Source organism: Pteropus medius, unplaced genomic scaffold (genome assembly GCF_902729225.1).
Source record: "Pteropus medius unplaced genomic scaffold, Ma_sr-lr_union100, whole genome shotgun sequence".
NCBI lineage: Eukaryota > Metazoa > Chordata > Mammalia > Chiroptera > Pteropodidae > Pteropus > Pteropus medius.
Genome location: NW_024342474.1, coordinates 6,705,011 through 6,721,597, shown reverse-complemented (window position 1 = coordinate 6,721,597; position 16,587 = coordinate 6,705,011). Strand labels below are relative to the sequence as shown.

Sequence of the window (16,587 nt, the reverse complement as noted above, 5' to 3'; positions counted from 1 at the left end):
TTAAACCTTTTGAAAGCCATCACCGAGAACATCTCCCAACATTTCTAAGTCAGTTAAAAATTTTCACTTACTTTTTATAAATAGAATGAAATATGTACCCCTGGAGATAACTGTACATTATAAAGAACTCTTAAAGCAATGGAACATTAATTTTGTCCCTTTCGAGCTACATATATGTGTTACCCAAACTCATTTGTACATTTAATAAATGTCATTCTATTTTTTTAAATGCAACGTGCTGAAATACACTGCCATGTGAGTTGCACAAAGGAACAAGAACAAGGGAATGAGATACTAATGAAGAATAAATGTACTACATGAGATGTAAAAGTAATTGTTCAGTTTTTAAATTATATTAAAGAAGTAGCTCTTAGCACATTCTCTTTTCTCCCTATGTAAGTGAACACCCGACAACTGCTTCTGAAGCTTTTAGAAAAGAAATATTCAAATGTAAAACTTGAGATGAAAAGAAAAAATAGAAAAAGTATTCCTTTTCCTTTTTCAGAGCTGAAATCTATTCCCATATCCTCTAGAATACTTGCATTCATGCCACTGCTTTATCAGCCCTCTCATATTCTCTAGTAATTATTCTCTTAGTATCTAGGAGAAACTTATAGCTATGCTCCCCAGATCCTCTTCTTTGCTTCTTTTTCTATACTTTCTGTTTGGATTGTCCTGGTCCCCAAAGTGTTAGCTCTACCACTTGTAGTGAAGTGTTTTTTCCTTGGTACCTAACCTCACCCCACTCAGTATTGCCCAACACATTCCTTCTTCTCTGTGCCCGATTTTTAGGCTGGCATTGACCCATAACTTTGTAAATGCTTGAATTAGGGCAGGCTTACTATGAAGAGGAGGTACTTGTCCCAGAAGCTTTGAGGAATAATGAGGAATAAAACTTTCAGAAGCCCCACTGCTGCCTACATTGCTCTTTCCATGGAAAATTTTGGCAAAGTGGTAAAAGCAGTGTGCTGAATGAAGACTGTATTTTGTTTAGAGCCTACTTTGTCTTTATACTAATATTCCTTTTTTCAGTCTTTATAAGAACTTAAAAATTTTTTCCATTCCCCAATGCTTTGCTTTTCTATTTCCTTGTGCCTCTCCCTCAAAATTTAAAAAGAAAAAAGAAAAAACTGTAGCTTCGGATTTTATCTAATACAAACTAGCAACATAGATAGACTCTATTGCATTGCTTTCGTATCTTTAGGAATCTTCAAAGAGAGTGACTAGTCAGTGATTTGTCAGATATTCCAGTCTGTTTCTGGTTTGCATGAGCAATGGTGATTCCAAACCGTAGGAGGAAAAAAATGGAAACTGTCTTAGATATTTCAGATTTATGTGAAGCCAAACTGTGTGATCTCCTGCCAGTTATAGTTTACAAAACTCTCGTGGTCCTGGATGTGTTTACTTGGACTTTAAGTTTTAATATTACCACTATATTCCAATAATTTCACTCCCTTAACCCAGCCCTCTGACCGTGATCTAGTCTAGTATATATAAAAATGATTACTAGAACAGAAGAACTGTGCTGATTAAGATTCTCTCTTTAAGCAATGCTCATTTAAATGTCAGTTTAAGCCAAGATCAGTAAAATAATTAAATTACTACTCTAAAGGAGAAGGTACTTTTCCTTTTTGTTTCTGAAACAAGTTCTCCTTAGAGCCAGTTTCAAAAGAAGTCAGGAAAAAAAGTCATTGATATTTCATAGTTTCCTGGTGACATTACAATTATATGTTATAATTTATAGAAGGCAAAATTTATATACATTTATACAATTTGATGAAACATAAACTTGGAAAATTATATAAATTATATATAATTACTATTATATGTAACTTATAGTAAGAGACACAAGGGGGAAATATGAACCAAAAGAGCATTGGACAAAGTCATGTTTCAGAACTGGACCTTGTATATGATATCTGCTTACATTCTTTTTGGGAGTCTCATTGCCAAGGTTTTGTCCTAGAACAAGCATAAAACAGTTACAAACTACACACAGGTTGGCTGGATATCAAACATCAATGTTCATTTGATTGCTCTTTTTTCTTTTTTCCAAAAATGTTCTCTATTCTCTATGTATCTGTGGTGACTGGTCACACAGCAAAATAAAAAAGAATCTCTTGACCCATAAAAGTAATTTAGCAATTGCCAAAACAGAAAAGCTGCTGCCTGTCAGTGGAATTAGAGGCTAATGCCATTTTACCACAAAAATGTGTTCTTGAATGTCCTGGCTTATGCATTTGGATGCTTCTCAGTAGATCATTCATTCATCCAGCAAATATTTATTAAATATCTTGCTTGTGCACAATGCTAAGTGAATCTCTATTAGAGTGTTGGAGAAAAAATGAGGTCCCATCCTTAACTACAAAGAATTCGAATTGTGTATGAGGATACATAACCTACACAAGTGAAAAGTTTAGTAATAATATATGGCAGTTTAAGGGCCAACCTGATTTAAACCCTATCACAGGTCAGTGTAGGTGAAAACATTGGAATATAGGCATGGCTATAGCATGTTCAGAGCAGGCCAGATGAGTCCAGAAAAGGACACCCATTGCAGAGTAGTAAGAAATAAAGGAAATTTGGAGCCAGACTGGACCCTTAACAGGTTAAAGGCCTTATCTTAGCGATAAGGGGAGACAGGAAAGGATTATGATGTGGCAAAAGCAATGTTTTAATTAGATATATTGGCTTATATTATGGCAGATATTTTAAAGAAGAAGGCAAGAAGGATATTTCAGAAAAACGTTATAATAATGTCATCATGAGGAAATAAAGGCTAGGTTAGGCTGGAAATAGTGGGAATGAAAGGAAAGGACAGAATCAAAATGCATTATAAAATGAGAAAGGGTAAGATTTTGGTGTCTAGCTATCAGGAGATGAAGTAGAGGCAAGAAACAATAACAACTCTGAGGTCCAGTACCTTTGTTATTGGAAAAATGATAATACTGTTGATAGATATAAAGAAATCAGGTGGGGAAGCTGATTTGGGAAGATAATGAATTAGGCTCCATGCACACAAGCACAGCCACGAAGCCTTGTGAATGGTTCGTATTGAACATCATTACCTGGAAGGAAATCATTCCATCTGTGAGAGTGTGTGAACTTAATGACGGAATATAAAGAAAGAAGAGCTGAGGCCTGAGTCTTAGCAAATTTTTATGATCATGAGCTAAGAGGAGGAAAGTTAATGAGGAAATGCAGGAAAATCAAGACATGAGAGGAGAATCAGCAGAGTGTCACAGAAGCCAAGGATAACGAGTTTTGAGTTTGAAGGATGAAATTTTGCAGAGAGGTGACAAGAAGAATGCCAAAGAAGAATGTGAGCTCTGGCAATTTTTAGCCTAGACATTCAGGCGTCAGATTATTTTAGGCATTGGACATGCTTATTCATTTTGTTTGGGACTTTAACACTGAACAATTTCCCTTTCTTGGTCATTTTAGTAGATTTCTTCTTGCCCTTTACATGCAGTATAGGAGCTATTTTATATCCCTTTAGTAATTCTCCTACTCCGTACCCTACTAATCTGGACACACTTTTATGCTATAAAAATAGTAGGTTTTTGTGAGAATTAAATGAACAGTGACTGGAGTATAGCACTCAACAAAAAATTATTTTTAAAATTTCAAACCTTAAGACATCTTTATGTTTTGTATCTCTAAACTCCCTGAAATTTTCATTAGGACAAATATGATACCTTTATTGCTTAGTGTTCCCCCATCAGCGCTTTGGTCAGCATCAGGATACATGAAGTTAAAAGAGGTTTGAAAGCCTCTTTGAGGGCCTTCATGGTTTTATGAAGAACCTTTGATTCTTAACTCAGAGGTTCCTGCAATTATTGTACTTATTGGATTAAGTATACACCATAAACTCAAAACTTCAAAGGTGGAAAAGAAATACTGGGTTTTTCTCCATTCTTCCCAATGGTTAGTGCAGTTCTCTGCTTTCTTTCTCCATGTCTACTCAAAAAACAGTGCCAGGGTGAAGGCCTTATGATTTGTCTCATTTTGCTGTTTAAATGATATCTTCGTCATTTCTGGAAGAAACAACGCTGATATTCAGCCAAGTCTCTTAGAAGCAAGTTAAATGGCCTCCAGCACTCCTCTCTTGATAATATTGTGTGTCTTTTATACTTCTCCATGAAAAGAAAATTTACTGCATGGCAAACCAGGCCAGCAAGATTTTTTTTCAGCAATTTAATTTAGAAGTGAATTATTCTCCTGAATAGACCCATTCTTTGTTTGACTACAAGGCAATCTTTCATGTGTTTCCTAAATAAGCACCCTACTTGCCTCTACCTGAGTTCCCACTAGTGTCATTTAATGAAACAAAATGTACTTTTTCCTAATAGAGGTTTCATGTTCTTCAATATGCCACCTCCCTATTACAATTCATGCCCTGAGTTCCTTTTATCTAAGTAATAAATTGACAATTTATGAAACTTGTTCCCAAACTTTAAAGCTAGCTCTCTGTTCTCGTTGGCATAGAATTTAGGTTTTCTTTGCCCCCAAATAAGTTTTTCCAGTGGAGAGTTTTGGGAGTAAAAATATTTATTATGTTATGAATAAAGTAAAAACAGAAAGTCCTGTCTAGAAGTTAGAATATGACATTACAAATCTATCACTTATTTCATCGGCTATTTTCTACGACTTTGAGGGAAATGTTAAGCTTTTAAACTAAAAGAGGACTATATTTTATCTCTACTTTATGGTGATGATTATTTACAGAAATGTTTATGTGGTATTGGTGGTTTGGGTTGATCTCTTTATAATAACAAAGTGAAACTGAGAGAGGTTAGTCTCAAGATCAGAGACAAAGGGTTGGTCAATTTCTAAGTGGTTTTCAAGTTGGAATTTTTAATATAGCAATGAAAACAATACATGAACGAATTCATTTTTTAAAAAATACACCAACTATGAAGAAAATTATGTATTTCAGAGATTCTAGAAACATTATCATCTTCTACAAGAAAGACAAACAAAAAAGGTTGACTCTGGCAACTGCCTTTTTCTGATAAGAACCAAGTAAGAAACTGTTTTGATCATTCTTGACCTGTGATACAGTCTTAGAACTGCAGTAGAAAAACCATGTGTAGTGATTCTCAAATAAATCAAAGGGACACCCTAAAACCTCTATAGTATGAAATTTGTTATTAATGAGATCAGAATATTGGCTGTCCAGAGAAGTCTATTAAGCCTAGATGCATCATGTTGGGCTGACATGCCAGCACTAATTACAAACTCTCTGATACTGAGTACAATGCCTTGGTGCTTCTCAGCCTACTTTACATGGCCATACCGAAAAGTAGCAACAGGAGACCCAAATGCTCCAGAAGTTGTATCTGGACACTGAGTGAAATTCTTTCAGTTCTACATTCTTTGAACATCATCAAAAGTTTTTGGAAGAAACATTCAGAAACTACTTTAATACTGAGAGTTGTTTTCTTGAAGCACACTTTCAAAGAGACACGCAAGGGTTTTAAATGAAATTGTTACACTAGCACAGCCAATGATTATCATCAACCACTCAGAACTGAAAGCAGGGTAGATGATTAATGTTTATTTTTAAATAAATGTATTTATTTAAGTATAAAAGCTATGGGACCACATTTAGAAAATTTGGAAAAGAGAGAAAAGGAAGAAAATGAGTTACCATCAATTTTACAAAATCATTATTTAACATTGGTGCCTAGGTTTTTATCCTTTTTCTTACTAATACAAAAAAATAATTTTTAAAACTGAAATTATACTCATTTTTATAAATGTAATTTTTAAATATACCACCCATTTAAACATAGATTTAATTTATAATGTGATAAAGCTCAAAGATATATTTATGGAGCATTAAGTGATAACTTATTAGAGGGTATTGGAAGCAATATAGCCACCTGAAATGTTTTATTTTCAAAATATTTGCACTCTATTCACTCAATTCTTTTCCATCATTTGTACCTTTAATACAAATGTTTAGAATAAGTCTTGGCACACATGAGGCACATGTTATGTATTACATGGGTGTTTGTTGTATCATTGTTGCTAGTTGCTATTACTGTACTTGGTAATATAAATAATCCAAAGGTTATTAATTATAAGCACATCCAGCACTCAATCTTTTCATAGTGCCCACTAAAATATATTTTGGAACAAAATGTTAAATGATATTACCTAGTAAAGTGTAGAGAGAAGTGCAGCTAAGAGAAGTCGTTTTCAGGATTTATGAAAAGCTATCTTCATAGTTTAGTCCACCTTTAATTGTCATTGGTTTCCCTTAAGGGACAGAAATTCACTCCAAATTGAATTACCTTTCCTGACAACACTCCTTTCATCAGATTTCTTGCAATTTTCTGCTTTACCTTAGACAGGGTAAGAATTGACTGTCTTGTGACCCTTGACCCTCACAGCCCTTCTAGTGAATAACTTTAATAAAACTAATTCACAAAACTATGTTACTCTCCTAGGGACCCTTCACAGTCGTCTTCTGGAACCACTGCCACAACTCAAAGAAGGGGCTGTAGTGGGAATTTGGTCAATGAAGGTGCTTCTTTTGGCCTAGTGAAACCAGGAAGTGCTTTCTAATTCACTGCAAGTAGAGACAATGTCCCTATAACAGCTGAGATCATGCTTTTGCATTATCATCCTCATATGAAGTCTTTAAAGTTTAATACATTTGATAATGTCATTTAAAGCAGAAAGTTGTGTGAATGTCTACTTTGTATCTCTTAATATCTCCTATACTGGAAAATAAATTTTATACTACATATAAGAAAGGCCATATTCTTTTTTTAACTTCTTCCCGGCCCATGTTTATGTAATTGATTTCATTAATTAACCCATTCAAATTCTGGCCATCTCCACCAAGATAACTGCAGAACCAGTCAACTTTAATTCTCATATTAGCATTTGTGCTATTTATTTATTGTTCTTTATTCCTAAGTAAGAGCACATTGTTTCCATTCCAAACTTTTTTTGGTCTTAAGTACATCTATTTTTATGAAAAATATATTTATTAAGAGTAATGGCTAATATTTAGTCTCAAAATGGCTTCTCCTTTATGTCCTTAATTATAGGACTTCTGTTCAGCTTGTCTTCAGATGGTTCTCCAGCATGACTATTTGATAATTGAGTTGTAACATTAATATGGTCATGGGAGAGGCCGAGCACAGTATTTACCTACTCCGCCATCTTGATCAGAACTCCCATTCCAAACTCTTTTAATAATCCAGTTGAGAAGCAGTTAAGAATCAAAGCTAAGGCTCTACAGTGAGATTACACATCATTACTTTCAGTATTTCATGACCATTCAAGTAGCAGGGGCCATTTTCTCAACCAGACTTAGTTGACCAAATGTTTTATGGCTTGTTGTCATATTATGGTGGTGAATTTTGCATTTTTTAGGCTTTTCTTTCCATAATTAAATTGAGACCTTAAATATAAACCTTTCAAAGGAAATGAGACTGACAAATAAATGTTAACAGCAAGATCATTACATTTTAAACTTTAATATCTTCTTTTGTTCATAGATTGCTGTTTTTCCTTTTACAGCTTTCCAAATTCTGATCAAAAGTCTCCCTTCGAATTTGAAAAGGATTAAAGAATTACCCAAAAAGCTAAGATGGATTTTCTAAGAGTTAGTTGATTGTTTTGCCTCACTTATTTCCTTAAGAACATTTTTTCTCAATTCTTTTAAGAGACAGCAACTCAGTAATAACCTTTAAACTAAAAGGCTACCTACCTTGTGGATGTTTTGGATAAATGTTATCAATGATTTTAAAGGATCACTTCTCTCCATACAAAGAGTCTAATTCTAGAGCTCTAAGACCCAGAAGGGTGAGTTACGCCAACACAATATTCTAAATACGTGCTCCAGAGTTCCTGTAGTGAAAAATATCACTCTCCCATCAAAGGGATGATGAGTTTCCATGGTACCAATTGTCAATGCCTTTTGTTGTAGGCAGAATACTTCTATGAATTCCTGTCCTTGCGCTCCCTGGATAAAGGCATCATGGCAGATCCAACGGTCAATGTCCCTCTGCTGGGAACAGTGCCTCACAAGGCATCAGGTGGGTGACCTTCACCTCAGAGAAAGCTTTGCACTTAAAATGTAGTGATGTTGGGAATAATATTTAAGATCCAGATGTCACCCATTCGAGGGATTATGGAGTATTTTTCTGAAGAGATTGCTTGATTTTAGGGCAGTTCAGTTGTTATGTCATATTGTTTCAGCAAATAATCAGGATGGGAGTGAAGAAATGGCAGTTTTATAATTTCCTAAACTCTAGGTAGCCCCAGTTCATATAATTACAGACTTAAAAAAAGGAAGATAGTCACCAGGTGAGATACGTCTGGCCGGTAGAGCGTGGATTACTGTGCACATAAATGTGGCAAAGATGCAAAGCAGTTGGGGGCAAATGGGATGAGACAAGAAAAACTTCTTTAAAATGAGCATTGTACAGTAGTCTCCCTTATCTGCAGTTTCGCTTTCCGCAGATTCAGTTACTCTTGCACAACTGTGGCCCGAAAACATTAAATTGAAAATTCCATAAATAAACAATTGAGTAGCATGATGAAATCTCTCACTGTCTCCTCCATCCAGCCTGGGATGTACTCATCCCTTTGTCCACTGTGTTCACGCTGTATATGCTATCTACCCATCTTGGTTATCAGATTTTATATCACAGTGCTTATGTTCAAGTAACCCTTATTTTATTTAATAATGGCTCCAAAATGCAAGAGTAGTAATGACAGCAATTCAGATATGCCAAACCGAAGCCATAGTGTTTCCTTTAGGTGAAAATACCTGAAGATATTTTGAGAGACCACATTTACATAACTTTTATTACAGTATATTATTATAGTTATTCTATTTTACTATAGTTATTGTTGTTACATGCTTCCTGTGCCTAATTTATAAATTAGTTATTGTTGTTACATGCTTCCTGTGCCTAATTTATAAATTAAACTTTATCATAGGTATATATAGGAAAAAACATAGTATATATAGGGTTTGGTACTGTCTGCAGTGTCAGGCATCCACTGGGGGTCTTGGAACATATCCCTCACAGATAAGATATATTAAATAGGAATTTTCCACATGAAAAAGTGGAAGAAAGGGCTTAGTTTTTCAGATTTAACCATTCTTCTTTATTAAGAAGATAACAATACGTGATATTTAGTAAGAGCTTTTCAGTTTACAAAGTGCCCACTTCATTCATTGAGTTCTGGGAGGGAGTCAAGGCCAGAATTACAGCTCCATTTTACAAATTAGAAAATTAATGTTTACGAGGTTTAACCATCTTTCTCAAAGTCATATATTTGTAATAAGCAATGGAGCTGAGACTAGAGCCCAGGTTTTATGACTTTTAGAAAAATAGAGGTCACTTATGTTAACATGTTCAAATATTTCCATCTAGTCTTTTTTCTATGAACATACATTTTTTCATAATTGTGGTAAAATTATATATTTGGTTTTGTATCATGACTTTTTTTGCTTTTAACATTTTAACATCAGCATTTTCCGGTGTTGTAGATTTTTCCAAAAGTTGTTTTTAATGACCTTATAATATTCCATTTATGAACATACCATAATTTATTTATCCATTCCTTTATTATGTGTAACTTACATTGTTTTTAGGGTTTGAATCTAGAAATATCACAATACACATCTTTTTAAGTAATATATGGCCACTGGGTAGGAGACCTGTTTGTCTTATTCACCACAACTGCCAACGCAGAGCCCAGTACAGAGCAGGCATTCAGAACACACTTGTTGATCAATGTGTACACCAAAATCTTGGGTGCTCATCTCATTATTTTGGTAAAAATATATTCTTAGAAGTGGAATTATTGTGTCAAAGGATATGAACTATGAACTTATAAAAAAGCTCTTAGAACAAATTGCCAAAATGCTAATTACTTTCCATAAAGCTTGCACCTGTTTGTACCCTGGCTAGCACTGTGGGAGAGTGCCTGGCTTACTGTAGCCTCATCAACATGGGTTATTAATCATGTTAACTATTTTATTGACTTAAAAAGTGAAAAGTGGTTTTCTCAGTGTTCTTTTAATTTGATTTTTTAAATTCCTATTGAAGTAGAACATTTTCTTATATCTATTAGACAATGTAAAATGTCTGTATACCATGCTCATTTTTACATTCAAATAATAGTGTCATTGATTTGCAAAGCTCACTACACATTAAGTATATTTAGCCTTTATTGCATTTTTTCAATTTATGATTTGTATTATATTTTTTGAGGGGGTGGAATTTGTGGGGGCTTTAAAATTCTATGTGGTCAAATGTATCATATTTTTTGTGATTTTTTTTTCCTATTCCTTTTATTCTTGGAAATTAATTCCTATTCCAGAAAGCAGTTAGGTGATAATTTGTACATGTTTCTAGTGTTTTATAAAATTTTATTTTGGCAACAGCCTGAGGTTGGGGTCTAACCTGGATTATTTTCCTGAGTCGTCAACTTTTCTAATGCGAGAGATTGAATTGATTCAAAATATGCTCTTTATTTCATATTAACTTATCCTGTACATTGGGTTTGTTTTAGAGCTTAACGTTTGTTCTAATACTGTAATATTTGTCACTTTATAATATTTTTAAATAACTGAGAGCACAACCTTGTCTCTTTTGTAAAAAAAAAAAATTAGTCTTAGTCTTCTAGAGGGATATTAGAAGAATTTTGTCAGACGTCAAATGAAAATCTCATTAGGAAATTTCAAAATCTCATTATGAAACAACCCTTAAAAGTCCATTTTCCAGTGGATATATATTGGCGTATCCCAGCATTATAAGAGTAGGTGACTAAATAAGCACAGAGCTTTTCTAATTTCCTAGAATAAGTGCCAGTGTGGATGTGGAGAGAAAGAGTGAACTTGAATTTCTCCTGGGTCATCCCAGGGCTTCAGGTATGACTAGCAGCCCTTCCAGAGGATCTGATTCCAATCTAGATGGGTGTGAGGTTCTAGGAAGCTCGTGTGAATTAATGAGATGTGGGGTTCTGGAGATACATTCGCCTGTGATTTGTAGCCACAAGGATATAGATATATCAAATCCATAGATATAGATATCCCATTTCCACTTAGATGGCGTTGCTGACTCTACAACATCATGGAGACAAGAAAGACACTTGGGCACCAAGTTCTTGGAATAATGCCATGTCACATGTCTCATGTCATGTTCCTTTATAGTCAAGATAATTTTCTATAAAATCTTTCTTGATCAAATACTTCCTTTTTAAAAGAGAATCAAGAATAAAACAAATATATAACATGTCTTTCAATTTCCATTTTATAGTTTTGAATATTTTGCTTTCTTTTTCTGATTTTTAAAGGAATATATGCTCATCATAGCCCATTAAAATGCATAATTAAGCCAATTACACAGTTACACCTACTCAACTTACAATAAGTCTTGAATTTTTGGATTTCAAATTTAATGCTTGTATCTTAAATCTTCCCAGCTTTATTCACTTTTTGTGTATAGTAAAAAGTATTTACTGAAATTCTACCTTTTAGGATATTGAAATAATAAGATTTTGAACATATGATATGAGAATATTTTAATAGATCATATTTAGATACAACATCATTTTCCAATAATTTAGAATCTTTATAAGTAATAAAATTTAGAGAAAAGAAATGAATGATGCTTTGAGCTAGGTGACATGAAAAAGAATAAGCCTTCTGAGACCAGATGACTTATGGACATGCACACACATAGAGAGATACACACACTGCATGTACAACTCCACCTCCACATGCATAGGTTTTTGGAGGCAGACGTAGGATTCGTTTACAAAACATTTTCAAGTGCAAGAATTTAATGAGAATTTTAGCCCATTGCAGGGCAGTTATTCATTAGCCTCATTAGTTCAGTTCCCACAGTAGGAGCAGTGAAGGTACCTTGAATTATTAAAAAGTAACCAAATCAGTGTGTCTTTGCTCCTAAGCATCCAGGTAGTGTTCATTATTCTTCTGGTCTATTTTATACCCCCAAGCTGCTAAACTGTTCTTTTATCCCACAGGCTCCTATATGTCTAAACATTGCATGAAAAGGAAAACTCTTGATCTTTAACAGTTATGAAGTGCCTGCCTTCTGGCATCTAAAGAGGACAAAAACAGGAAATACAAACTGCAGGGTGGTTCAGTAAAATTACTGAGTTGGATAACAAAAAACATAGTTTCCATAAAGCCAAAGCTTTGCCTCTGAACACTCTGTCTCAGTCATACCATGAAACCAACAGAGCAGTAGTGTTTCTCAACCAATACTTTCAGGAATCCAATGTCTAGAAACGTTTAAATAGGTGCTAATGCTGGAAGGACTGTCTTCTTGGTGGCCCAGTCCTTAGCATAAGGTAAAGCCCAGTGCTTAGTAAATATTTGCTGGGAGAATGAATGGCTGTCCGCACAGCTTGGAGCACTGATGACTGTTTGTGTAGGAAGATTTATAATCCTGTAGCAATTTATAATCACGTGGTGTTGAGGATGAGCTCTCGCCCACCTTTGCCACTTCTTCCCTTGTGAGGGCAGTGGCTTGTATGATTATAGAGTGAAACCATATGAACACTATGCCCCCTCAGTGAAGAAGAGGCATTTAATCAGAATATGTTTATTGTTTACTTTTATACAAGAGTTCATTTGTATGCAGTCAATTGCACAGCAGTGTGTACTTGAATGCCATGTGAGTTATGTTCAATCTGCTTTAGTTTTTCTAAGTTGTCTTAACTTACCTTGGTTTCAATTATATAACCTAGACTGCACTGAATTTTACAGCATCTGGCCTAATTTCATCTAGCTTTTGGTAAAAGTGGCTCTCTCCTCATATGCTTATTGTTACAAAAGCACAAAATAACTTTCCCATTTTGATTATGACTTGGAAACAAAAAGCCTATGCTTTTTCTGCCTTCAGTGTCTCTTGTTCTTTGTGCATGTTTTTCTGAGTGTACATTGTTAATATTTTATTTTCTATATCTCTCACTGTCTATGGAGAGTTTTTGTCTCTTTCTGTATATGTGAGTGTGCATGTATATATGTGCAAGTGTGTGCCTATGTGTATAAAGGTATATGGGTGTGTTTCTTATAAGGTATATCTTTGTGCTGTCAGTGCTTAGTTTTCAACAGACGATATACTAGGTGCTGAGATTACAAAAACAAATAAGATATTGTCTTTGCCTTTAAAAATCTCATCCTTAGCAAATGATGCAGAATCATAATTAAATCATTAGATCATAATGCAATCATATAGGGAGGTGTTTGTGAAATATATAAGTGAAATGATTTAGGCGGGGGATATCAGGAAAGGCTACAGAGAGCAAGTGCTATTGAATGTTGGTCTTGAAAATTGAGTGGGAGGACACTAGACAGAAAAGAGAAGAAAGAACACTCCAAGCAGGAGGATGGGGAACAGTCAGGGCACTGTGGACATGTGCCACACATCTGGGAACTGGAAGGAATCTAGTCTGCGTAGAGCACACATTTCACCAAAGTCAATTACTGAAGGTGAGATTAACATATACACCACTCACAAAAATTAACTCAAAATGGATTAAAAACTTAAAAGTACAACCTGAAACCATGACACTCCTAGAAGAAAACACAGGAATAATGCTCCTTGGCATGGGTCTTGGTAATGATTTTTTGGATATGACACCTAAAGCACAAGCAATAAAATAAAAAATAAACAAGTGGGACTACATCAAACTAAAACACTTTTGTACAGCAAAAGAAACCACCAATGAAATGAAAAGAAAACCTATGGAATGGAGAAATATATTTGCAAACCTTATATCTGATAAAGGGTTAATACCCAAAATATATAAAGAACTCATACAATTCAATAGCAAATAGAAAGTAATTTTTAAATGGGCAAAGAACCTGAGTAGACATTTCTCCAAAGAAGATATATGATAGGCCAAAAGATACTGGAAAAGATGCTCAAGATCACTAGTCATTAGGTAAACGCCTGTCAGGATGAATGTTATCAAAAGACAAGAGATAACGTATGCTGGCATGGATGTGGAGAAAAGGGAACATTTGTACATTGTTGGTGGGAATGTAAATTGATTCAGCCACAATGAAAACAGTATGGTGGTCCCTCAAAAGATTAAAAATAGAACTACCATATGATCCCACAATTTGACTTCTGGGAATATATCCAAAGGAAATGAAAACATTAACTCAAAAAGATACGTGCACCCCCGTGTTTACTGCAGCATTATTTACAAAAGCCAAGCCACAGAAATAACCTAAATATCCATCAATGAATGAATGGATATTTTTCTAGATTTTTAAATGATTAAAATATTTTACTATCACAAAATGTGTTCAAAATAAATCACTGAAACATAAGTACCAAAAAGTGTAGGGGTTTTTATTTGTCGTTTTCTCTAAAGTATCCCGAGTGTTTAGAAAAGTGACTGACACATAGTAAACACTCAATAAATATTTATTGAATGGATGAACTCTTTGTATTTTGTCTCGAATTTGTATTTAAACAGTTAGGGGGGAAAATTTATCTTGAAAGCCCTTAAGTAAGTTACTTATGGTGTATTTTCCTCATCGAACTTTCTATTGGATTTTGCATCCTTGTTTTTCTTCCCTGGAATTGTTTAGAGCCATATTTTTTAGAACCACAGTTTTGGGTAGAGGCCATGTTAATAAATCACACACTTTTTATGTGAGCAGCCCAAACCCTCTAGAAGTTGCCCCTGATGACTGGAGTATGTGGACATGTAGTAATAATTTAACCAGATTTGTAAATGGTTTTTCTTTTACCACATCTGAAAATATGGATGAAATAAAAATTGTTCTTAACTAAATTTCCCATACATATAATAAGACAGTTTTTGATATTTAACATTCAAGATATGTTTTAAAATTTGACAATGCTGATAAACAGGAATGAATTTACATACAAACAACTTCTCTTTTATACCAAGATTCTAAAAGCAAAAATAAAATTAAAGTGCCATTTTAAAAAGAATTAGATGGGCTGCAAAGTGGAGGCTGAATAAGGTCCAGGAAAGTAATAGTTAGGATGATGATATGTGATGAGGAAGATTCTAAAAGTTCTATCTTTAAGTATCCTTTCAGATTCTTCCATCTTTTTATACTTCAGGGCAATTATTGGCCTACCATGCAAAAGATTCATGAGAAAGATAAATAAAGTTTTATAACTAAACAAAGTGAAAATGTATTGGAAGAGTTAACAAGTAAAAAGAACTATTTGTCAGCACCTCTGCTTTCTTCTGTAATGGAAATCCCTATAATGGATTTTTATGTTTTCTAAAGTGTCATTTTCATACACAAGATTCATTAATCCTGTCTACGGCCATGCCACCCTGAACACACCAGATTCTGTCTGATCTCGGAAGCTAAGCAGAGTCAGGCCTGGTTAGTACTTGGATGGGAGACCACCAAGGAAGACCGGGTGCTGTAGGCATAATTCATTCATCTTACTTACGATTTTACTTTGGAACTTTAGACACAATTTTGGTTTTCTCTTTCTTTTTACTTCTGTTAAAATATCGGTATATCCTTTTCATAATTTAGTTGATTATTTGCAATGCTCACATCTTAAGGTTTAGGAGAACTGGAAATACATGTTATTTTGAAAATGGCACAGTAGTGAACACTGACAACGCCAAGACTTTGAGAGGGGTTGTTGGTTGCCAAAGCACGTTAAAAAGACTTCATGGCTCATGTGCAATGCCTTATGGAAAAGAGCAGACCAATTTCCAGCTCATGTTGTTCTTATAAGCCTGGGGGAAGGGTTAATAAAAACTCTAATAGGAAAGGATTTTTCTTGGCTTGGTATGATTTTCCCAAACTTGGCGGTAACCACAACTTGCCAGACAGAAACAAAACAAAATTTTATATGTATATCTATTAACAATATTTCTTCTTGTTTATAAGGATGAACTAAAGTCTAGTGGCTCAGCTAGATCAGTCTTCCCCAGTGGATACATTATGATAGTGGATTTTAAAAATGTATATAACCAGTCTCTTAGCCAATGGCTTGAGCCAGTTTCCACCCATTGACTTGTAGGTATCCCACACTTAGTGGCCTTGTCCTCTCCGTGCAGCAACATTGTTGGCTCCCACTCTTTTCTTAGTCAACACCTGTGCATCCCAAGTGATCATTAGACACACAAAAACAAAGTGTTTCCTCTTCAAGAACTTACACCATTTAGATATAAGCCTATCATGAGATTATTTCATCATACCAAACTCTCTTCTAGATCCCTAGATATGGATACTTCTAAATATTAACAAATAGCCTGGGAAATATTACTTCATTAACTCAGTCCAATGACTGGAGTCTAGTCTGAGTTATAGAATATTTTCAAAGAAGATATTTTGTCACTTTCAAGCACACAGAGTAAAAATAAACTAGTGGGACATTGCTTATAAAGCTTCATTTAATGGATTCTAAAATGTTGATCAAATACACTGCCTACTCCAAGGGAGATACAAGAATTTCAGATAATGAAATGTGAATATTGTTGCTCTGTTCTTTGTCTCTCTTACCAAGATTTCTGTAAAACTGGAATCAACTAGATAAACTATTTCTCCATACTTTT

At 34.5% G+C, this 16,587-nt stretch overlaps 1 protein-coding gene and 1 pseudogene across 1 annotated transcript in view; both read left to right on the top strand.

Annotated features, from left to right (window-relative positions):
- The window catches only part of WIF1 (Wnt inhibitory factor 1), a 59,895-nt gene that overhangs the window by 27,527 nt on the left and 15,781 nt on the right, over positions 1 to 16,587 (top strand). The window contains exon 3 of the mRNA XM_039865917.1: positions 7,952 to 8,060. Coding sequence (XP_039721851.1) covers positions 7,952 to 8,060 — 109 coding nt within the window. The remainder of the gene's footprint in view (positions 1 to 7,951; positions 8,061 to 16,587) is intronic.
- On the top strand, positions 15,328 to 15,446 carry LOC120605173 (uncharacterized; annotated as a pseudogene).